The sequence below is a fragment of the Triturus cristatus genome, chromosome 5_2 (genome assembly GCF_964204655.1).
Source record: "Triturus cristatus chromosome 5_2, aTriCri1.1, whole genome shotgun sequence".
In the NCBI taxonomy this organism is placed as follows: Eukaryota; Metazoa; Chordata; class Amphibia; order Caudata; family Salamandridae; genus Triturus; species Triturus cristatus.
The window spans coordinates 567974192-567999610 of record NC_140588.1 but is presented as its reverse complement, the minus strand read 5'-3'; the positions used below and the strand labels follow the sequence as shown (position 1 = coordinate 567999610).

General features: G+C 48.8%; 1 protein-coding gene across 4 annotated transcripts in view; it reads right to left on the bottom strand.

Annotated features, from left to right (window-relative positions):
• The window catches only part of ELF4 (E74 like ETS transcription factor 4), a 289452-nt gene that overhangs the window by 111510 nt on the left and 152523 nt on the right, over positions 1-25419 (bottom strand). For all 4 annotated transcript variants that reach the window (XM_085607648.1, XM_085607647.1, XM_085607645.1 and 1 more), the window contains exon 4: positions 19752-19914. In XM_085607648.1, the coding sequence (XP_085463774.1) occupies positions 19752-19914 (163 nt within the window). The remainder of the gene's footprint in view (positions 1-19751; positions 19915-25419) is intronic.

The window sequence follows — 25419 nt, the reverse complement described above, 5'->3', positions numbered from 1 at the left end:
ACAAGTACATCGTGGATAGTCACAAAGGCTGGTCAGAGCAGGCAGCAGGGTTTATGGACCACCGGAAATGCCAATAAGAATATGCTTCACCCTGACCTAAACTAACACAGACACCCAAACTAAACCGACCATGTACTGCTTACTTCCTATGTCACACAGAGACTTTTTAGTGATGGTGATAGGCTATGCGATAGTTACAGGTTTTTAATCTGCAAGCACAAAAAAAAAAAAAAGAAATAGAGGGCCCCATATGGCCACGTTTCAGTGTCCTTTTTAGGTCGAACTTTTTGAGACTTCTTGTATATACTTTAGTACATACTTATATGTGTATGTACTTTGTGGGCTCTGGAGATCAGCCCTAGGACTTTTTCTGTTCAACTGCCTCTATTGATAGAAAACGACCAGTAGAGGTCAGTAAAATACCAAAATTGCTTTCTGCTGAGGGACTATTTTTCTTTCCAATTTATCTGACAACTGCCTCTATTTAACATTTTTGATAGAAAACGACCAGCATAGGTCAGTAAAATACCAGAATCACTTTAGCATTCTCTAGATTCCAGTCCATAATAATTGTCTTCCACAAGCACCCTTAGACAATAATAATTTTTTTAAATCTTGTATTTTTAGTAATGTGACCACCGAAGGCCCTGATTTTATATTAAAAAACAAAGCTTTGGATTATACCATTTACCACTGAAAGGCAATATTTCTTTCCATGTGTTCCCATACCTGGCACGTCACGCAGTTTGGTGCTTACTTTCCCTCCATGTTAAGGAACAGTAGATGTGTCAGTATCCACGCTAAAGTGCTGCTTAGATAAATACATATAAGGTCCTTAAGGCGAGACTGATTGCAGTACAAATGCTTGTTTTCTATTGCCAGAGCTCAGCCCTGGCAGTCCCTGGCCCATTTAAAACACTGTCCTTTGATATTCTCCAATGCTGCATTGGTGCTTCACCAATATTTCAGTTTATCAGGTGCACGTAACTGGTCTGTATTGCAGATTCCACAAATTTGTCCCAGCACCTGACATAAATGGACTTTGTAGAGGACGCCTGTCAGCGAGGAAGACATCCACAACCTTGAGAGGTAGACTGAACAAAAGGTGTTGATGGTGCAGGTTTGCATGCCCTGCCCTGCTGCTGCGACAGAAGATCTTTCTGATGCAGGATTAATGCTGATGCCCAGGAGTTCCACATACCACATGCTCCGGGCCCAATCTGGAGCCAATAAGATAACTTGGACTCAGTCTATCCTGATTATCTTTAAAAACTAGGGGCAGGAGAGCCAGAGACGGAAGGCATACAGAAGTCCTATGCTCTACTCTAGCCAGAATGCGTCTCCTACAGAAAGCATGTTTGGCAACTTCAACATGCAGCAGTTTTTGACACTACGTGTTCTTGATGGTGGGGAAAAATCAAAACCATGGCTCTGCCCACTGATGGAAGATGCCCTGCACCACCTCAGGATGTAAATGTCACTTGTGATCCATCAGGCATCGCCGGCTGAGCTTGTTGCACCCTGTCCTTTAAAGATCATGCCCGGTGTTTCACCATCAGGAAGACGCCATGACACTTCAACCAACTCTAGAGGCATAACACCTCTTGACACAGGACCCAGGACAGAGCCCTGCCCTGCTTGTTGCAGTACCACATGGCAGTGGTGTTGTCCTTGAGAATTTACACAGCCTTTCCCTTGATGGACAGAATGCCTTTAAACGCCAGGCGAATGGCCCGCAGCTCTATAAAATTTATGTGGAGCAGGTTTTCTGCCATAGACCAGAGTTCTCTGATTTTCACCTCTCCCAATAAACTCCCCATCTCAGCAGGGACGCAACGGTCATCACAGTCAGCTCTGAGTGAGGAAGGAAAGGGGGTCTGGCGCTGGTCAGGTTGGAATCGAGCAGCCACCACAGCAGAATTTGTGCAGTCTCTTTCGAAACCAGAGAGGCATCAAACATGTTTCCATGGTGTTGGGCCCACTAAAACTTCAGATCATGCTGTAGAATCTATATATGCTACCAGGTGAACTGGACAATCAGGATGCATGAGGCCAGCAGGCCAAGAAGCCTCAGAGGTGTTCTCACCGTGATCCGGGGGACCAAAGGCAGAAACATCTGGACCATAGCTCGAATGTCTGGAATTCATTGTGATGGAGGAAAGGCCCTGAACTGCACAACACCCAGGACAGCTCCTTAAAAGAAAGCCTCTGCAAAGAAGTTAGGTGTGACTTTGACTCGTTGATTGGGAACCCCAGCAATGTCAGCAGCTTTGCCATGGTCTGGAGGTGGTCTGCTACTGACTGTGGTGAGCCTGCCTTCAACAGTCAATTGTCAAGGTAGCCGAAAACTTGGATCCCCAACCTTCTCCACTGCCAAAACTTTTGTGAACACTCAAAGGGTGTGGGTAAGGCCAACGGGTAGCATAGCAAACTGAAAATGCTCCTAGCTGACCTTGCACTGCAAATAATGTCTGTGGGGCTACAGGTTGGGCACATGAAAGCATGTGTTATGTAGCTCCAAGACAACCATCCAGCCACCCAGATCCAGGATAGGCAGAACTTGGGCCAGTGTGAGCATTTTGAATTCGTCCCTCCATAGGAAGGCATTCAGAGATGGATAATCTAAAATATAACAAATGCTTTTGTCCTTCTTAGGAGAATAACAACCAGTCCCTATTTCCAATTCTTGTACTATCTCTTTGGTTGCTTTGAAGAGCAGAGCCTGCACCTCTCGCAACAAGATGGGCAGGTGCTCCTCTGAAAGCTGCTCTCATGTGTGTGGAATATGCTGTGGGTCAGCAAGGAATGGAACGGCATAGGCCGCTGAACAATCTGGAAGACTCATCCGTTAGACATGATAGTTTGCCATTCTCTGAGAAAATGTTTGATTCTGCCTCCAGCAGGGCAGATGTGCGCCACAAAGGTAAACGTGCCACAAAGGTAAACTAAAATGTGTTGGAGGCTGATGCCGCAATGGTAGGGACTAGGAAGGTAGCTAATCCTGGTGCCAGTCTGTGGCATCTGGCTCACTGCCTGCTTAGTGGCGGGCAAGAGCAAAGCTTAGGCCAGGTGCCCGTCAATGTACCTGCTAGAATTTCGTTGAATAGCAGTGAGCGTTCAGAGAAACCTGACCAGACTATAAAATGTCATTCAGAACATTAGTGTTGATCTCTACTGAATGAAGCTGTAGATCCAGAACCTCAGCAGCCCATCTAATTACTACTGCAAAGGAAGCACTTTCTTCCGTTAGTGACACAGAGGAAGAAGAGAAACCAACCCAGTATCAGGGGAAGTAGCAAGCCCACGGGCATTCTGTAAGTCAATTGAAACCATCATAATCTTGGGGAATACCATCCCCATTGTCATCTCCTAGAAGAACTGAAAAGTTGGTACAGCAACTGAGAGTGGTTCCATGATAGAGGAGTGTTTTGTCTGGAACGGACTGTATAGGAACCGGGTGCATAGGAATGGAGAAGTTGGAACCAAACCTCGGTTGGGGGCGAGACTAGTTTGGTTCGGAGTCCAATATCAGTGTAGGAAAGGGGTTCTTCTCTCGCACCACCAGTGTCAGATCGATTTCAAAGTCTAAGGGACCATCGCAGGTCTTGGCGCTTGAGTGTAAGTCGGCATAGATTGTGCTGAGGACGGATCCTCTAGAGGTAACCTAAGGCCCTAGCGGATCTTTGGGACCCAAAGGCGTGTCAGAAGGAACCGGACGAATGCCAAAAATGTGAAACATGGCCTCCTTAAAGGCCTATATCTGCTGTGAGAACTCAGGGTACAACAGGATCAATTGTGACATCAGCTTATTAATTGGAGGTCCAGAGCAAGACCGAGTGGAACCTAATGTCCTTGCAACTTCTCTGAGGGTAGAGAGTGGTGAGATGGGGACAAGCCCTGCTTGGTCTTCTGGTGTTTCCACTTGGATTTAGACTTCAACTTACAAGATAATATTGACCGCAAAGAGGACCTGCCACAGGAATGGCTTTGAGAGCAGCAAAGATTCCGCACCCTCGACTTCGAGCAGCAGCAGGACTTGCAGGACTTTTTCTGATGCTTTGATACATTCAGCTTGGCTTTACGTCCTGGTTCACCTTTCGGTTCATGAGAGCAAATGCTTCACACGACCTGAAGTTGTGCCCTAGCCCAAATACCTAAGGCAAATTTCATGGAGTCCATCACCAACATCTGTTTCCAGCAGTTGTAGCATGGTTTGAACCACGTAGTATTAGGTGGGGACATCTTTCCCTTGCACACTGGATTTCAATTTTTTAAAGAAATAAATTGTCAATTCCCTGGAAAAAGAGGAGTGAAGCCCTGGATACACCTTTGAAGGTGCAGAAAGAAATTAACTGATGCGAGCTTGCAGGGATGGCACATATATGGCGCTCGGTCCCCCACTTCTGAGTGAGAACAAAGTCTGTGAGGAGCCACGCATCACCACCTAGCAGCACGTGCGAGCACTGCTGTGAAAACTTTCAGATGCAGTCTAGTGACGGGATATTCTAAAGGTGAGGAATCTGTGGTTATCAATATCCATCAGAAGCATGTAACTGATTCACCATTGCTACTTTTATTGGATTCTCAATAATATAAGAGCATACAGATCTTTTGATGCTATTAAGCATTCCAAAATTATGTATGGTCAAAGCTCAAACACACACTGCAAACCGTGGTATTTACCAAAGATGGCATCACTGCATCATTCTGAGCTACACTCCTCTAAACTGAAATGATGCAACAATATTGTGTGCTTTACCTCCATTCCCAGGTTGGCAAAGGAGTACCCCCTGCTCAACAAACTTCCTTAATCAAGAATGGTTTGCTTCCTGATTCACTGCAGAGGACCAAAGTACACAGGGCTTTTAGGCTACCTGCACATAAAAGGCAATCCAATACTCAATTGAAGGGAACAATGATTGCATTTCTGGGGGCACTAGAGAACAGGAGGCAATACTGGACAGAGCCGGAGTGGTAATGTTCCCCAATCATAGCAGGTTAACTCAACAAAGGATTTAAGATTGGTAGAAATCGAGAAAATACTTACTGGTGCAGGATCTGGAGGGATCCCTGTGACATCCATTCAAAGTTAAAGTGGTGCATGAAGATACAGTTCACATCTTCATACAAGTTGAAGTTGAAGTCTTTCCTGGCTATGGTGGGTGATGGAGAACATACGTGACTCATAATGCAAAACATTGTTGCCTATCAGTGTATTCCCATTCCCCCTGTTCCTCCTCTGTCCACTTCACTTCCCCCATCCATTTCCTTCCCAGTTTCTTACAGAGCTTAATGCCAAGATGTTTTGTAAATATGTTTAAGGGATACAGCCCATTTGGTAGACACGCCTAGACTTGCCACTCCTATATTTTCTTTGTATGCGCTATAGGTTTCCCTGAAAAAATAAGGAAACAAAAACAAGAATACAAAATAGAAGCAAAAATCAGTTCCTGAAGCATACCGCCTGCAACTCTACTAATCACAAAGCCAGCAAATGCACTGCTAATACCACATCACGTATTAGACATTATTTTCATTTGGCTTGGACATACATTAAACCACTTTGCAGCAGTCCTAATGCCAGACTTATAATACTGTGGCCAGCAGAGAACTTTGCAAACCTCTTTTCTTGGAGTGACCCGAAGTACCACAAAATCACCTGTTTGACCTCAGATGTCCTTTTATTCAGGAAACATGTAAACCCACCCAACGCATTTCTGACCTTCCTTTTACTTCTTAAAGCCTTCAGAAAGTGGACAAATCCAACGTGAGCAACAATGAAGCACCATCCTTTTCACAAGTTCTTGCATGCTGTTCTTTGAGGTCCTTTAGATCCGTTTTGGTTTCCCTGCAGGGTGTGCCAGCCACTAGCTCCATAAGTATCACACAAAAGGGAGAACCTCTTGAGATGCTGGACTAGCTGCAGTGCCACAGGTTCCTCCATTACCATTGTCAGGAAAGGTGCACTAGTTGTAGGTCAGAAGCTGGCCCGACCATGTAGGCATTGGGTGATGATACTGTACAATAATGTCTATTATTTTCCTTTTATTTTGGCCTGAGCTTGTGCATTCTAAATTACAGTGGTGGGCCAGGTCTTCTCAACAATGTGCAGTATTCAAGCCTTCTTTACAGGGGTTGTATCCTCAGGTGCAACTCTGACCAGCACAAACTCCGAAGTCACAGCTATTCTAGACAGTGTTTCGGAAGTCGACTATGCTGAATACGCTTCAATTGCGTCTCTTAGCTGTACCATGAGGGACTGGCCCCAGATCATCCTCAACTGTCTTGCTGATATTATACTTGTGAATTACTGCACTTGTTACTGTTTATAAATGGTTAAGCTAATCTAGCTAACTCCTTTCAGAATTTTGAAACAATTCTTTTGTTCAAGTCCCTTGTGCTCCCTCAGTAGCTTTCAGGTATGCCTTCCTAGCTGAGTGCACTACCACCCTGTGTGCTTTACTTAACGACTTCTGTCACCTAACCACAGACAACCCAAATACACATTTAAGACCATGCAGCTCCCGGGAGTACCAGTCCTGAGATGTTTTGTCAGTCCTGAAGGACAAACTGGACTGAGACATGTCATAGTTCTATATCTGAGCCGGTCTTTATACTCGTCTATCAGGGCCATAGTTCCCTCAATGGAATCAACATTGCTAAGTTGTTATAGCCATGGAAGCATGTTATTTTTCATAAGTGACTCTTCATATATTGTTTCCAAACCTTTATTTGGAGAGGTGAGTCTTTTATGAGTATGTTGGATATGTTTCCAACTATTTAGAATTGCCAGGTCTGATCGAATACTCCATCTCTGACACACCCTGAACCTGGATATTTGTAGCCAATACCCATTTCACATGTGGCCTTTATCTTGATTCATAGGATTTAAACCAAGCGAATCAACTGCAACGTTTCCATCTAGGTAAGAATGGTCAGTGTCTTAACCTTCTACTGCTAGTCTAACCACTTACTGGAATGACCCTTAATAATCTTCTAGCTTTCTTTGGCTAACAAATTAAACAGTTCTTCTCTGAACTGCCCTTACTACCTATGTAATTTCATACAACCGAGCATCTTTGTAAGCTATATCCTCACATAGCTACCAATATCATGACATTCATAATTTAAATCACCACCAGTGCAATGCTATTTCCTGAACTGATACTTGGCCTGGTCTTGCTGCATCCATTACAAACCTGTTCCCTCGCACAGCATGAGTAAAACTTTCCATGGCAAAGTTACCTATGGATGAGTATGTATGAGTTGAGACATCTCTCAATTGCATTGGCTTAGGGCTGGGTCTCTTTCCGAAGCTGCATGTTCTCGCTTGACTTTTCAAATGTTTTCGCAACCCTGACTGCTTTCGCAAGTGTATGATCATTCTTCCAAAACAGCGTTTCATGTACTTTCCTTTGGGTTCATCAATATCCGGTCTTCTGAAATGTCTCCTCGGTCGTGAAAAGTACAATCTTCGACAACTAGGCACAGTTAGGTCCCCATTCATTCAAAGAATTTCTTCTAACTCGGGTTACTCTCTTTAGAAAGGTTTCTTTACACTGTGGAATTTTGTGCGAATTGTAATGTTCCACAACCTTTGGAAACAGGATATATGTTTTTCCTTGGCTATTGTTGACATATCACTACTGGACAATGCAGACATCACACCCATTTTGGGACACACAGATCAAAATATGGGGAGCATTCCACAATATCTTTTTAAAAAACATGATTCTCAGCTCACATTGTATAGCTCTACTTTATGTTTAAAACGTTTTTATTGAGACAAGACAAACCATGGGGGAGGGGGATAGGAGGCAGGATACATGGAATACAGTCAAAGAAGAAGGGATGCATCTCCAGAGGGTTGGCAATAGGTGGCGCGGTGGCTCAGAGGGAAGAACACAGTAACTGAACGCTAGAATTACAAGCTGTGGAATCCCACGCGCGTATCCGACACCCCAAAGCTGAGCAAGAGCATCCCCCCCCATCAACACCTCAACAGAACACAATCCCCCCCCTCCCATCCCCCATCCTCCCAGTAACAAAACAACAACCCTCCCCCCTCCCCCCCGTCCTATGGTCCCGCATCAAAGTAGCCCTAACCAGGAAGCCCCGCCTCCCCCCCCCTCCCCGGGGGTCCCCATCTCACATGTAAGCTAGTCCGCCGGGATCACCGGCGGCCTCAGCCTAAGAAGCCTAAGGTACCTCGGGCAGGTGAGCTCCCGGAATTCAGTGGACAGCAGCGCTAGAAAGGGTTGCCATAGCTCTTCAAATTGGTCTATCTCCCCCGCAACCGTGAGCGACAGCTTCTCCATCCCCAGCACATGCCAGAGCCTATGCAACCAACCGGTGATGGAGGGGACGGTGGATGTGCGCCAGTGGATCAGGATGTTCTGAACCGCAGACCCCAGCGCTATTGCAATCTGCCTACCCCTGCGGGACTTCAGTGGGTACATTAGGTCATTGGGGAGGCCCAGCAGGACATACGCCGGGAGTCGCGGCAGCTCTATCCCAAAGTGCTCATCCACCTCGTCCAAGACTTCTTTCCAGTAGGCGGTCAGCACTGGGCAATCCCATAGAATGTGTGTAAGGGTACCTTCCTGCCCGCAGCTCCGCCAGCACCCCTTGTCAGTGTGTTTATGCATTTCATACAGTCTCTCCGGGGTGTAGTACCAGTATGTGGACACCTTAGTGAATGTCTCCGTAAGGCCCGTGTGATATGCAGAGTGCCGAGCCCGATACGCAATTTGGTCCCATTCCTTGTGGCTGAGTGTCCTACCCAATTCCCTGTGCCAACGCTCCCTCCCCGGGTTGTAGTAGTGAAACGGCGGGGGTTGTAGGTGTTTATACAGATCAGTGATCAGTTTAGCGTCGGAGGTCCGAGTAGCCAACCACCGCTCGTACGGTGTAATTGGACGGGCAGCGGTGGCACGCACCTGAGGCTGGAGGGCCCAATGCCGAACTTGCATGTAGCGCAATCTGTCCAGCTCCGTCAGGCCGAACTCCTGGCGGAGTTGCTGAAAAGGAACCACGCCTTCCGGGCCATAAATCTGAAAGAGTGCCCTGCAGCCCGCCCGTACCCAGTGGGAGAAAACCCCTGGCTCCATCCCTGGGGAGAAGTCCGGGTTGCCCGCAATGGGCGTGAGCGGCGAAGGGAAGGTGGTGAGGCCCCGGGTTTCGCAGACCGCGTCCCACACACGCAGGGGGACCCGCGTAACAAAGGAAGCGTAAAGATTAGGGGGGCGATGCGTGCGGCGCAAGAATGGAACCTCTTGTAAGGTGCGGCCCGCCACTGCCTGGTCTTGAAAAAGCCAATGTTTGTCGGACTCCCACCTGCTCCACTCCACCAGATAGCGAAGCTGTGCCGCCTGAAAGTACTTACGGAGGTCCGGAATGCCGAGACCCCCCGCTTCCGGAGCAAGCGTGGAGAGGACCCTCTTCATGCGTGGCCTGCGGCCCTGCCAGACAAAGCGGGAGATGTCAGCCTGCATTTGTCGGATCCAGCCCACCGGGGGTTGGAGCGGAAGGGCTCGGAAAAGATATAGTATCTGGGGCAGCACCGTCATTTTGACCGCCGCGATTCGCCCCAGCCAGGACAGCAGGCCTTTGTTCCATCGGCCAAGCTCGTCCTTGATCTTCCTGCTGAGGGAGGCATAATTGGCCGTAACCATCTCCGATAATGTAGGCGCCAGCAGAATCCCCAGATACGGCACCGTGGACGAGGACCACTGCATGGGGAAGAGCCGTTGAAGATCCCTCCTGGTTTCCGCAGCCAGGGACACGTCTAATGCCATCGACTTGCTCATATTCATTTTGAAGCCGGCCACCCCCGCAAAGGCGTCCAGCTCTCGGAGGCAAGCAGGCAGCGACCTCCTAGGGTCGTCCAAAGTCAGCAGGACATCATCCGCGTAGAGACTGACGGTGTGGACGTACTGGCCCATCCGGACCCCGACAGCATCCGGATTATTACGGATCCTCTGAGCGAACGGCTCCATGTAGAGGGCAAACAGGAGCGGCGAGAGAGGGCAGCCCTGCCGCGTGCCGCGCTCGATGGCGAAGCCACCAGAGCTACACCCGTTTACCCGCACCGACGCTGAAGGATGCTTATAGCAATTAAATACCATGGTGCGGAACTTATCGCCGATTCCCAGTTTTTTGAGGACCCGCTCAAGATACGGCCAGTGAACTCTGTCGAAGGCCTTCTCCGCATCAACGGACAACAACATCCGCTCCCCCGAGATCCTTGAGGCCTTCTCAAGAACATGCGTCACTCTCTTGGTGTTGTCAACCGTCTGTCTACCGGGCACAAAACCAGCCTGGTCCGCCTCCACCAGGTCGGGGAGGTGTGGACCCAGCCTGGATGCGAGAATCCCCGTGTACAACTTGAGGTCGACATTTAGGAGCGAGACGGGCCGGTACGAGCCGCAGAGGGCCCGGTCCTTCCCAGGCTTCGGGATTACCGCGACCGTCGCCCTCAGGAGATCCGGAGGGATGGCTCCCGGTTCGGAGAAGGAGTTAAACAGCCGCGTAAGGACAGGGGCCACGGTCGTGCAGAAAGTCTTGTAGAATAGCGACGTGTACCCGTCCGGGCCCGGGGCCTTGCCATGTTTCAGCCGCGCGATAGCCGAAATCACTTCCTCCACATGGATGTCCCGCTCCAGGTGGTCCGCCTGAGCCGGGTCCAATACCGGGAGGGTCACCGACTCCAAATAGCAATCGGCATCCCGTGGCGAGGAGGGCTCCTCAGCATACAGCGCCTCGTAGAAGCCGCGGAAAGTCTCCGCTACCTCCGCGTCCCCGGAGACAACCCCCCCGTCCGCACCCACCAGTTCTTTCACCACGCTGCGCTGTTGCGCGACCCGGAGCCGGTGTGCTAGGAGCTTGCCACACCTGTCCCCCCCAGTGTAGTAGGCATGTTTCAAGCGTAAGGCGGCGTACTCCGCCCTGTCAAGATCCAGAGCCGAGAGGAGCTTCCTCGCTGCCTTCAACTGCCTCCATACCCTCGGCGCTCCCGTACGGCGGTGGACCTGCTCAAGCTCCCGGACTTGGGCTGTCAACTCCTCCCTCTTCAATTGCCGCTCCTTATTCTCGGCTGCAGAGATAGAGATGAATTCCCCCCGTAGGACGGCCTTCAGTGCCGCCCACTGTGTCGCCTGCGAAGTGTCAGTGTTGCTGTTGTGAGTGAGATAGTCCTGTATGACCTCCCCGACGCGTTGTACCACCGATTTTTTGTGTAGAAGTGTGTCCCGGAGGCGCCACGCCCCCCGAGAGGGGGAGGCCGCCGGCCACCGGAAAACGCCGGTGACTGGAGAGTGGTCAGACAGGGTCAGGACCCCGATGTCCGCCGCCGTGGCCGCGGCACGCATCGGTCCACTCACCAGGAGGTAGTCCAGCCGTGAGTAGGTGCGGTGTGCGTGCGAGAAGAAAGAGTAGTCCCTATCCGTGGGGTGCAGGGAGCGCCAGAGGTCGTGCAAGTCCATTTCCGCAATCCGGGCCTTCCCAGCCTGGGACAGTTCCCCCGTCTGCGGAAAGCGCTGCGCCGATCTGTCCATCCCAGAGTCAAAGACAATGTTGAGGTCTCCGCCCAAGATAATGTGTCGGTCTGGGGAAGCAGTGACATCCACCAGCGCGGAATCTAGGAAGCGCTCTTGATGCTCGTTTGGGCTATAAACGGAGCCAACCGTAAATGCTATGCCTCCCAGGCGCATGCGATACGCAAGGAGCCTCCCCTTCTGTTCAGCACACTTATGCAACACCTCCCCCCGAAAGGAGCTCGCTAGGAGAATGGCCACCCCCGCTGTCTTGTTCGCTGCCGAGGAAAAGAACTGGGTGGGGAACTTAGCAGAGCGCATCCTATGGCAGTCTCGGGGCAATAAGTGTGTCTCCTGCAAAAGGCAAATGTCCGCCTGCGTCCCCTGCAGCAACGACAGAATCGCTCTGCGCTTCACCGGGTTATTCAGACCCTGAACATTAAGGGTCACTACCTTTAGGCCCGGCATTCCTCGCAGGGATCGGGAGCGCCATGCAATGGGTAGGGAATCAGCGGGTGGGGCGCGCGGGGCCGCAGCGCGGGACAAGCCAAAACAAAGCGGGCATAGACAACATCGGACGGGACCTTCCCAACCCCAAAACAACCCCCTCCCCCACCCAAAACCCAACCTCGGCAACTAGCCCTCCCCAAACTCAAACACCCCATAGTCTCAGTCAAGCCCCGAAAAGGGCAAGTCCGTAGAAAAGAGCAAAGTGGACGTCCAGCCACTTACCTCCACCCGCTCCCCCCAACCCCCCCGCCCCGTGCCAAGCATGTTAAGAAGCTAAAGACATCTCCCCCCGGAGTGTGTGTTAGGCCGTCAAGGCCACGCTAGAGGAGCCGGTCGAGTCCCCGGCCGCCGCCCTCAGGGCGTCAGCCCTGTCCGCCCTAATGGTAGGGGAGTCCGGGCGCCCTGCACCGGTCGCTGAGCGCCGCCTCGTTGACCTCCGCCGATTCCGTCCTTCCGAGGACCTCCACGACGGCGTAGCTCCCTCCTCCTCCGCTGCCGTGAGCCCCAGGACACCACAAATGTCTTGCAAGGAGCGTAGCTGGTGTAATACTCCGTTCCACCGAAAAATCAGGCGGAAGGGGTGACCCCAAGAGTACGGCGTCTCATGCTCGCGCAAAAAGTCAGTGGCAATCCGAAAGGACTTGCGTTTCTGCAGAGTGATGGCGGAGAGATCCTGGTAAAGCGCCACCGGCCGATCCCGAAAGGTCAGGGGCTGTTTCCTGCGGGCTTCAGCCATGATACGCTCCTTTAGTGGAAAGTCGGGCAGGAAGGCCAGAATGTCCGGTGGGGGTGCCGATGGCTGGCGCTGACGGCCAACCCTATGCGCCCTGTCGATGCTGATGGGAAAGTCCGTGGCCTCCCCCAGGATCTCTCGGAACAGGGCCCGCAGGTAGCCCCCCAGATCGGACCCCTCATCCGCAGTCGGCACGCCACGCACTCGGATGTTGTTCCTCCGAGATCTATTCTCAAGGTCCTCAGAGTGGGCCTGGAGCTCCACACACTGTTCCCGGAGGCGAAGAACGTCCTGCTGGAGATGGACTATCTCCTCCGCTCGCTGTTGGCCCTCCGTCTCCGCCGCTTCCACACGCTCACCTAGGCCCTCCACCTCTCTGCGCACTTCTCGGACCTCGCTGGCCACCTCCCGCTTCAGTGTCTGGAAGTCCTCCCTGAGGGAGCTAAACAGTTCCTCCATAAAGGCCCTCGTGACGGGTGGCTCCCCTCCAGTCACATCTGCCGGAGCCCGGGAGGGCCCCGGTGAGGGCTGTGTCCTGTCCCGCAAGTGCTGGGCCCTGCCAAGCATGTCCGGCAGAGTACGGTCCCCTTTCTTCGGGCCTCCTTTTCCAGACATCGCCAGCTCCGCAGTCGGGCACTGATCCAGGCGCCCCAGGGATGCTCAGCCGCCGGCAAGCACTCGGCTCGGGTATCCCCCACAAGTGAGGTCGCTGCGTCACAGGTGACAAAATGGCGGCCTAGTCCGGTCACCGTCAGCCGCAAGAGCTAGCGTGAGACAACCAAGGGGGCCGCAGAGGAGGGGTCCCAACAGCTCATCCCTCCGGTAGTCAATCCAGCAATAGCGGGAGGTCGCCCGCAGCCAGCAGCCAGGACTCCAGCGGAGGCCGCCACCACTGCTCCTTCGGGGACAAAATGGCGGCCGGTCGGGGCAAGCCAAAACGACTAGGCCCGGCGACACCTCCGGGGCCTCCGAGGCACCCCGCAGTAAAATAAGTTCCACCCCCGGCCCCCGATTGTCACGCACAGGGGGCCAGATGGTCCGACCCCATCAGAGAGTCCGCCGTACCTCGGCTAGGGGTCAGGGCTTCCGCAGTGCAAGGTGTCGCCATCGCCAGTCCGAGTGCCGGGGCACCCGTCCCAAGCCTTCCACACCGTCGGGCCCCTTCCCGCCAGGCTCCTTCAGTCACCGTCGAGCGGCGGGCCAGATCCCCTCCAGGCCGCAACTTTCAGCACCAGGCCCAACCGAGGCGCCCGGACAGCTCTCCAATACGCTCCGCCCCTCGGGCTCGCCGCCGTCGTTCCGTGATCTCGGGCGAACTTTTTGGGGGGGGTTTCCCCGGGGCGATCCGGACAAAAACAGCACCGGTGTATGCCCCTGATGTTCCGCCACGCTCCTCTCCCGCGCTGAGCGTCAGCGGGGGGAGAGAAGCATAAGGAAAGGGCTTTAGCTTGGCCGGGCCGGAGGAGCTACGGGAGGAAGCGTCCGCTCACCCCGCCATCTTGGCCACGCCCCCGTATAGCTCTACTTTGAGTGGTATTTGATCTTTATAGATGCAGTAACAGTGTTTTCCTTGTGTTACTGTTTGTCTTGCACATTTACTTCCAGTGATTTCGATATTTAATAGTAAACAAGTTTGGGCACCACAAGGGAGAAGCTGCTACAATGTTAAGCAGAGCTTTGATAAATTTAGAATGCAACAAGTCGGAACAGTGATGTAGAATCCAGGAAGAACAGTAAATACAGGTCTCCTTCTTCAAAGTGACCCACAATCTCATATCAAGTACAGCCAGATCCAGTAATGTAAATGTAAATGTACAGATATTTATATAGCGCAAATCACCAACCGGTCTCTAAGCGCTTGCTTAGGGAACCCGTCCTGGTATTCCCCTGTGAGATGACCCAGCAGGGCATCCACAAGGTGAAAGCCAGGCATCCCGCCGCGAGGGGCCATTGTGGAGATTAAGCAAGCTATTGCCCAGAGTCGCAGAGTGTGAACCCATGAATCGAGTATGCACTGGAGCGAGAATTATCGAGTCCATGGACAATTTATGGACTCAAGACCCAGCCGAGCCGGGAATTGAACCCTGGTCCCGGGCTGACCTCTGCTTCCAGGTCTGCCTACTCTAACCAGTGAGCCACACTTCTCCACAGTTGTTGTTTACCATATGCTTACAAATGTCTTTGTTCTTTAGCACTTTGGTACAGAGCTCGTCTGTGGTTGTTGGGATTACCTAAAAACTGGGCGATGGTGCACGTCCATGGAAAGGCACTAGGCAAATGAGTAAATAAGGTGTGGAATGAGTGTAGGGTTTTCCTTCCAGATGGGTGTCTTGGGGGGTAGGCCTGGTAACCTGCCACCCAAACAAGTGTAAAGTTGAAGTATGTCTGGGTTGTCTTTGCAGGGTGCATCACTGTGGGTGGTGGGTCTTTTGACCCTTCTTCTAACCAGTCAGCTGTGGAAGTGTAGCCCACCACTTGAGGTCTCACCTCACCCTTTGCTACACAGGTTGATTATGGCCTTTCCTATGGTTGGTGAGTGATTGCGCTTATGATGAGGTGGGGTTGGTGTAAGCTGCTGGCAGTCCATATGTAGTTGCTCTTCACCTGAGCCTACAATTAGCATATTACTAGACTGGCTTGATCTATTCTTTATGTATGAGATTAGATTCGTTCTCTCTCTTGGTTTGGATACTCCAATCCTTTCTGGATTATGAACAGTGTTCCACCTGACCATGTATCTCCAGTTCCCCCTTTGAAATCTTTATTTAAAGCCGCATGCTGAAAAAGCAGTACTGCAGAGAAGCCATATAATCCAAAGAAAAGCAGATCATTTATATTTCATATATGACAAAGAATTCCTTTGAAGCACGATTGTTTACTCACTAGCAGTTAATACTAGTGGGTACACACCTACTCACTTAGGACTGTTTACTCACTAGCAGTTAATACCAGTGGGAACACACCTACTCACTTAGGATATAGATGCAAGGGATTTCTTCTTTGTTTACTGCATTCATTGGCAGAGGTCCCTGCGTTCTTCTGTGTACTTTTCAGCTGACCTCGGGCATTTCTCTACAGTAGACTGATCACAGCGTGCACTTCCAAAGCCGGTTTGTGAAAGTGATCTTTTGCTTTGAATCCAGAATTTTTTTGTAAATGTGGCTACTGTTACACTTATTGATTCAGATCCTGATCCTGTTCTTGGTATTGATCTCATTTAAGTGTAAAGTAATACTATCAATGTTTAATAGCAAGATGACCACTTTAAATGTCAAATGACTACCTGTTTCAGAACCATAGGAATGGAAATTGTTTGCATTATGGTTCCTGCCCAATAAAATGTGCCCACTTTTAGCTGCTCCTGTACTTCCTTTCCTTGCCTTAGAGGGGATACAATTCATTTGGAAGATGGTAGTTATTTAATGATTAATGCCATTGCCAGGCCTGCCAACCCACTGCCAACTGCTCAGCCTTGCCTAAGCTACAAGTAAGTGCCCATTGTGCCCGTAACCACTCAGGCAGGGAGAGTAGGTGGTGTTTACACTAGCTACTGACTTAAATTTTAACTCACCAGCAGTCTACAGTGAATACATCATTTTTACATAATGTGTGGTTATCGCATATCAGAGACAACTGCTGCTCAGGGTCCTCCTAGGCAATAGGCTGAATCCACGTCAGATGTCGATTATTCACTATGCCTGGGACTCTTCCTATGTGCCACATTCCACTTCAGATTCTTGGCAGGGCTGAGCAGAAGCCACACCCTTCCAGCAGATCAGATGTGAATGCAACGCAGGTCTGCCCTTTAGTGGACTTATTGTAGGTGCTGGTCCTCAAAAACTGCAGCAGATGGTATACCACCTGGTGGCCCGTCAGGCCTGGTTTATCGGGAATGAGTACATTTATGCACTGAGAGTTTAATTTCAGTAACAATTTCCTAAACTAGGCTCTGCTGCACATTTTTGTTTGAATCCATGCAAATGCCAAAGAATCTACTGAATTTACTTGGCTTTAAATAAAGGGTGAGGAAGGACTAATGACGAGCTTTAGTAGCCCACCAGTCTGTTGCCTCAGCTCACTTACTATAGTTCCATGCTGTCTATTGCAAAGGCCACATTTATCTGATAGTTTTTATTTAAACATGCCTCAGACATATTCTCAGTTGGCACTCATGTTATTTTGCCTTGCCTGCTTTTGGCTTCTTTTCTGGAGATAGGGAAAATGATTCGCCTAATGTGTTGTGGGAATCACAATTATAAAAACTAAAATACAGAAATCTAAACAAATACAATCTCAAGACACAAAGTATGAAGAAAATCCACAATTGGCTTTGATAGGATGCTCACAGGAATACAAAAACAAAATTTTTCTTGAGACCAACCGGTTACTCAGCAACACCCCCTCACATGTAACTAGTAACCTTTTCACCAGTATAACCCCTTCTAGCTCATTTACTTAATTCAGGCCTCATTACAAAAATGTATTATCGCCCATCTGAATGTGAGATCGTGTTTAACCTCGGAGGCAAAAGGTGGGCAACATTTCTCCTTGCTTCTATGGGCTCTGAAATACGCATTCACCACTGTCAGGCAGAGAGACCTCGATTTTAGGTCGCAGCCTACCAGATAGCCCAGCTGTGTGGTATGCGAAAAACATCTTGTGGAGTTTCAGAAAGTTGACCTGGGAATGCATTCTGTCCATCACCTGCCATTGGCTTTGTGGTTTGTAACTCACTTCCAGCTGTCCAGCTTGAGTTCGTACCTCCCTATGCAAATGTCATGTTTACATTATTCTTCTACTAACTCGTTTTCTGTAATAAACAGGCCTGTAAATCTTGCACTTATCTTGTTACATTTGCTCGGCATTCAAAGACTGAGGTCAAATGTGAGGAGCTGTCTTCCGAGGGCACTTGTTTTCCTTGTTACTGAAACCTAGCTTCCTCCTCTTGTCTGTTGGAAAGCCCTTGATTTTTTGGTATATTATACGTCTACCTATGGTTTCATTTTCCCACACAAGCATGGGAAATTTGACATTGCGTTCATGCTACGTTCGCTTCATTGCATGTTGCGAAAACTTTTTTTGCCTTGGTTTGTTTTAAATCGTGCATTCATATTGGACTGTATGGCAAGATTGCGGTCTTCTTTTAAATTAGGTTTTCCCCATGTGGTTGTTGGTGAGAGCAGAAAATACAGATATAATTATATGCAGTATATTGAAAGAGATGGTGGCATAATGGCAAACTAGCCAGTTAATAAACCGGGCTGGTGCCTCAGAGGCCGACAGGTGTCCCAGACTCATTCAATTTCACGTACTCACTCCAGCCCATTTAACCTTTCCACAAATCACAGATCAGTTTATGTGCCCCTGTGGCCGTGACTACATCTATGCAGACTGCTGCTGAGCTGCTGGGTTTACAGCATGATGACGGAGCATACCACAGAAAGCTGTCTTAAAGTAGCTCATCAGTGGCTCCACGAAGGGCTCCTCGCAATAATGGAGTTTGTCGAGAGAGAGTGATTTGTTTGAGGGCTGTCCACAAAGAAGCCTAATTTACCCATTTCTTTCTAGCCTCCTCGCAGTGACGCAGTTACATCGCTCTTGGCAACTGCCATCGCATGTGCCATAGAGCTCTCACATTTTTAACAGCTGGAGAATGGGGGACTCATACAGATTAATGGATTGTTTTTTTATCAATGCAGACACAGGAACCCCAATAGGAATCCTACAGAGTTGTGCGCAGTATGCTGTGATTAAAAGACATCTCCTGGAAAATGTAAAAAATATGCCTTTATTTATCTGGAACAGGGCTTTGCATTCTGAATGTAAGCGTGACCCGCTGATACGCATCACGTAAGGATGGCCCTTTCTATGGTATGTATATAGCCAACCAGTAACACTCAAAGATTTATCAGAACAATTCAGAGATCAACCTCTAATGCTATTTTGAGCAGAGCACCCAGCAAAAACCTCACCAATGCCTGCATATCTGAGATCCTATTTGTTTACATATTGGTAGCCTGTTCAATGGTGTAGAAGTGCTCGGACAATGAAAAAAGCATTGGCAAAGCCAACAGGTCTCACATATGCAAGATATATAGAGTTTGACAATTTGTTTAGCCATATTGTGCTTCAGTGCGGCATGGCAGAAAGTAAAAATAAAAATAAAAAAGCATTATGATGCAGTCAACGCTGGCTGTGTCATACAGCTTTATTTCTTTACTTTCAGCCATGTTGCAACATAGCTAAGAAACATTGACAAAGCCTATTGATCTCATATAGGCGAGACCTATTGGCTTTTCCAATGCGTGTTATAGGGAGTGACTCCATGCAAATGAAGTTTGTTCGCTTCACCGTCATAAGCTGTGTGATCCCCCAACAGGGAAACCAGCCTTTGTGCTATCTCATCATATTGTTTAGTAAAGGTTGTCCCACAGAGGGTGCATTTCCCATTTTCAGCATTATTTCTACCTTGTCTTGACATTGCTGGAAAGAGGTATTTTTGACAATGTTTCATTTGGTAGTTTTGCAGAAACCGGATACAGCCAATGGCTGCCGTAATATCGGTCATGTTTAAAATATTAAGATCTTCAGTGATACATTTCCATAAACGCACGAATACGTGGGAAAGCATTGTTGTTTCTCAAATTCTAAATATCAGGACGTCTAGGCAATTATTTTCCATTTACCTTAAATGAATGATACCCTATTGGAATGTGCACACGGAGAGGCAGCATCTTAGATTTCATCCAAAGCCATATATACTTGAAATAAAGCCTTAAACAACATGCAAACACCCAAGAATGGAGAGGCCGGAGAACAGAGAGGAAGCTCAGCGTCTAGAATCCGTGGTTGAGGTTTTGGGAAAAAACACGTGAAACCAACGGGAAGCCTCTGATTTAGAGGAGACTCCTCAATTGACCTAAACTTTGGAAAAAAGAGCAGCCTGCAGCATCAGACTTTCTTTTCACACAAACCTGATAGGCTAATATTTCCCACAATCTGTTCGTCTTCGTCCATAGGGTCGGCCATAATTCCACTGGAGGCCTCATCGGACTCCAGCTCCGAGTACACGTTCAGTAGGTCTGTGCTCGGCACCTGCTCCACTATCACTGCAGGGAAGACCGAGGGATCATCCAGCTGGGGAGAAACAGAAAAGAACAATATCAGGACTGATGCAGAGAGAAACTTTACAACTGCTTGCTTAGCATGCCTTTCTCAAAAGAAATTGAGCAAACATGCTACTATTTAGTCACAAAGGTCGGGCAAACAGGCTACATGTCAACAAAAAGTTCGACCAGACATTCTACACTTCACTGACAATGGTCCGGCAAACATGCTACACCTCATCACAAAGGTTGGGTAAACATGCTACCCCTAAGTCACAACGATTGGGTAAACATGCTACCCCTAAGTCACAGAGATTGGGTAAGCATGCTACCCCTAAGTCACAGAGATTGGGTAAGCATGCTACCCCTAAGTCACAAAACTTGGACAAACAATCTACATCTTTAGTCACAAAGGTTGGGTAAACATGCTACACCTCAGTCACACATGCAGTGCGAGGGCATTTAGTGACGCTCCAACATCCTCATTTCATTGGCCCTTGAAGCTTCTCTAAAGGCAGCTTCATGACCAGGACTCCTCCAGTGAGGTATCTTTAGGTAACATTCTATAGGGCGCCCTTGAGTCCTTCCTCTGAGCCGTTCTTTGCCAGGGCCCTCTCCCTGCCGGTAAAGTCAATAATAATGTGCACCACGGGGAGCTGGTGAGAGGTGGCTAAGGAAATGAGGGGCCCCTGTGGGGATATAGCTGGAATGGGGCTTTTGTTTCAAATACAAAAGGAATATCTAATGTCTGCATAAACAGTTTTTTTTTTACCTATATTAAATACTTGTTAAAATAGCAGGCACAGCAGACTCACTGGAGTGTGATGTTGGAAAAAGGGGACATAAATTGTTAAAGTTTATAAAGAAAATAAAAAAATATGGAAGCATATATTGATGTTATTTTGTCCTGGACCTTGTAAAAAGGAAATATGAATAAATATTAGGCAATATAAAACTCAGTAAAGTTAGCAGCCCCCGTTTTTAGTCGAATGCATGCGTTTTGTTCATAAGCTGCCCGTGGAGATCTTTTGAATGGAGTTACGAACAGGATGCCGAGTGCGTGAAACGGAAGGCAGCCACTCCCAGTGCTGTCTGTGCACAGGCTTCAGGAGCACTGGACTCCTTTCACAGGCAAACCTCCTCACCCACCCAGGCTGATCTCATGCATAGGGTCCCTTCACCTCTGACACTAGGAGTTTCACTCTACACACCCTGAAGGGAAACATTTTCATGGACACCAAGCTAACTCGATAACATAGAATACTCCCGAGGTATCCAGTGACGTGAAGTGGACAGGCAATCACTCAGTTTCACAATACAGCATCATGTGATTCTCGGCGTGTGACCCGAGATCCCATTGTGTCAGACCTCTAGGAGAAACTACCTGCAACCCTACAGTATCAGGGTATCAGATTGCCTCTTCACACAAGGAAACATCTGATGAAAGAAATACCACCAGAGGCCAGACTGTGGCAGCCTGCCCCTCCCTCCCTCCCTCCCCGGAAGTGCAGTGCCCATGTAAGACCAAGATGCTAGCACCGTGGGGGCACTGACGATCTCTCCATCTTTGTAGCAGCTGTGTGTTCACACAACATAGAGCTATTTGTCAGGAGACAAGCAGATTTCGAAAAGGTAAGATGAAAGTGTGATGGTAGCCAGCTCTGGAGACAGGCAAACTTACCAAGGTCATTAGCAATTGGGGATAAGATGAAGACATCCAAGAAATTGACCCAGAACATCAAGGGATGACTTTGTGTTAAGAGTAGGAGGACAGAGGCTGCTTTTAAAAAAAATCTCAGGAGAGCAAAGGTGCCAGGGAACGTGGCCACGAGTATAATTCTTCCAGACAGATGCTGTAGGATGAGGCAGGGTAAGCAAAAACTCTTTTCATAATTTCCAAAAAGTCAGCTGCCTGAAAATTCAATTTTTTAAAGGGGTTCTCAGGTTAAACAACTCAAGCTGTACTTCAATCATGTAAGACCAAATTGGTCTTACATGAGCCACCCTAGTCAAGATGCTCCTGGTTGGCATACCTCCATGCACTTCCACTTCATATGCAGATAAGAGGTTTCAGTCTCCTGCACACTCAATCAACACAGTTTGTTAGCTAGAGCCAGCATTCAGAGAGGTTGAGCTAGGAGCCGTCTAGAAAGGGAAATGAAACTTAGCGGTGAGAGCAGATTTATTTTTTTATAAACTAGCTTTTATTGATTTAATCAAAGAAAACCACTAGCAGTGCAGTGCGAGCGATCCGTAACATTTCAAGATGAACTAGTACAGGCATACTTAAAACGTAATACCTTGCAACCCATAGAAGCCCCTCCATTTTTCCGATATATTTTTGTGTTTGAGGGGGCAGCCTCTGGAGTTGTAAATAGGTTCGTCTGGTGTTGCTCACCAGTCCATAATCGCATGCCAGGCCGGCACAGTCTGTGGGTTCACTGAGTTCCACATCCACGCAATATCCCTTTAGCAATTAATGTCCCCAGACCCAACATAGAGTCATAACTCCTGCTACTTTCCAAGTCCTCCTGTCGGCCAAGATGGGCTATGCGAGAGGGTATGTCAATGGATCAGTTCAATACTCGGGACAAGTAGCGAAAAATAGATGACCTCTCAATCACTGGGCAGGCTCGGGTCAAAAGTCTGCCGCCTCCACACCATAGTGTGAGCATGCAGAGGATGAGCGCCAGCCTGCCATAGTTTCAATGGTGTCAGGTATGTGATGTGTAGGAATTCCAGTTGGCTCAGACGGAACATAGAGGAGATCGCCAACTCTCCATTGGCTGTCTTCTAAAGAGCCTATCGGAAATTCCAATCGTGCACTCAAGGGGGTGAATAAAGAGGGGGGAAATAATAACTAGAGATCTATACACTCAGGAGATACGCCAATCAGATCCTATTTACCAATTCTGGTGAGGTTGGCGACCTGGCCCAGTAAGTAGCCTCCCCAGAGGTGGGGGTTTGACCCGTTATCCTACCAGGGCAACCAGACCAGCGCTGTACCAATCTCCACATCAAAAATATCACTCTACGACCGCCGTACGACCTGTCCATGACAGTATTCCACCCCATGGACACCATTTCCACATTGTAGGTTGGGTCTTCCAATCCTCCATGGAGCCAGTCATTCAGAACCACAATCTGGCAGGCCCGGTAGTATAAACACAAAACCGAGGCTACAATGCCTCGACAAAGACTGACTGCATGCATTTCCTTAAGGCAATGTGTGGAACCTGGCCCGCCCAAAGGAAGGAGTGCACATTCATTTGTATACCTGCATACCACTGTTGGGAAACGGGTATGGGAAATTTTCAGGGCCTACAAGAATTGCAGTAGGACGATCATCTTAGAGTGACATCCTTCCCAGTATGTTAAGTGGCAAATTATTCCAGGTCTTTCCGCATCTTGCTGACCAGTGGCGTAAGGTTAAGGGACCAGGTAAGTGTTGGAAGCAATGAGATGTATAGGCCCAGGTATAAATAGCTTAGCTTACGGATCAGCACCAGGTTTGCCAGGCCGTCTATTCCGAGAATCCAGTCTGGGGGACCAACTGGGACTTGGTCCAGTTAACCAATAGACCTGGAGGCTCGCCCGTATAGTTTTTACATAACACACAGTCTCGATTCCAAGGATTGAAGACAAAAAGTAAGACGTTGTTCCCATTGAAGGCGATTACGGTTTTCCAGACTTATGCCCCATTAAAACCCCCGCATTTGGGCATCGCAGTGGACGCATATCACTAGAGGGAACAGGAGAGGGGGATAGGCAGTAACCCTTCTTGGTGCCACATTGTATTTAAAAGGCCCTTGATATGGTCCCATTGACCCGCAACTGTGCCGTGGGGGCAGCATAAAGTGCACATAAGTAGGACACTAAGCGGGCCCGAAATCTAAGCACTGTAACACTTCCCACAGGATGTCCCAGTCCAGAGAATCAAAGGCTTTTTCACAGCCAATAACTAGGAAGGCGCTTGGACCTACGATGTCAATATGCCAAGGCCGCGTGCACCCTTTGAATAGAGTGCCACGTGCTGCGCCGGCCTTAAAACCACTTTGATCTAAATGAATCGACTTGTTCAAGACTTTAAGGAGTCTGTTGGCCAGGACCTTGGCATTTAGTTTGAGTTCACTATTGATAAGGGAAATTGGGCGGTAAGGCGTGCAGTCCTCGGGGTGTTGCCTGGCCCCATGCAGGACCACTATATTTGCAATGTTCAATCACTCGGGAAGTGGCCTTTCACTATTGCCTCGTTACATAAGGCTAGCAAGTGGGGCACCTCTGGAATTTCCAGTATTATTCGATCAGGAACCCACCATGGCCTAGCGATGAGAGCAAATTAAATGAGGGGCTGGAGAGTGGAAGAGTGGAAATGGACCAAGCAAAGCAGATTGGAATGAAGGTTTACTTGCAAAGACATACATCAAAGCTGGTCTTCCAAACACTGACAGGTCAGAAAAGAAGAGGGATAAGACTGAACAAAATGAGAGCTACCAAACCTATAGAGTACTGCTGTCTTAGCCATAACACTTGAAGCAGGGTAGGACCCCTCTCTCCACATGCTCTTTTTTAACCTTGAAATGTCATTCACTAGTAATCATGAAAGTGGAAGTTGGCTGGGTAGATGTAAAAAGGCAGGCGGATGCATCCTCATGTAAACTGGAAAGAGAAAGTGTCTCTGGTAGCTATGAGAATTATTGAGCTCACATGGAGGGTTGAGGAATGGCAGGAAGCTACTAAGTGCTTTGTCTCACACCCTTGCACGTGTAGGGTGTTGGTCTGGCTAGGGTCTGAGATATAACTTGACTAGGGTTTGCCTGACTGATACTCATCTGCCTTTGGAAGCAGAACAGAGAATTAGTGTGTGAACCCCTATTTAAAATGTTGGCTTCCTTCAGCCTAGCAGGAGTAGGTGGAATCTGGGCCCTTATGAAGGTTGTATAGTTTCTGGTCGGGTTTGCCACATTGGTACCACTTCTTTCCTCGCTCATGATGTGTGTTTGTAGAACAGCAGGCACGATCCCTTCCTTTAATAAGACGTAGGGCTAGTGTTAATGCCGCTAACTTCTATTCTTGCTGTTTTGGAATCATTCTACTCGTTAGACAGCATCTCTGTGCATGTTGCCATGTGCATTACTGGGCCTTCTTGGATTGCTCCTTTTTTTTGGTGCACACACAAACAGCATCCCCCTGCCTAGATTAGTGTTCTGTAGAAACCGAAATGTTTTAGTCCCTCCTACTTCACCCCACAACACGCTATGTTCCCTGGTTCCTGCATAATAGAAACCACAAAAGATACACAGGGCATGCACAGTATGTTAGAACCACCAGCTAATTACAATTCTATTGTGTGTGCTCTCTCTCTTACACCTCCTCCTGCATTACACTGCTAGGTGCTGTGCCCCAGGACAAGAGAAGACCACCTCTCTGGTCACTCTGCAAGACACCAAAATGCTTCCCACATGATCCCAACAGCAACACTACCAAGCACACGCTCCCTCGTGGTGCAGTGTGCTATCTGTCCAAAAACGCACTT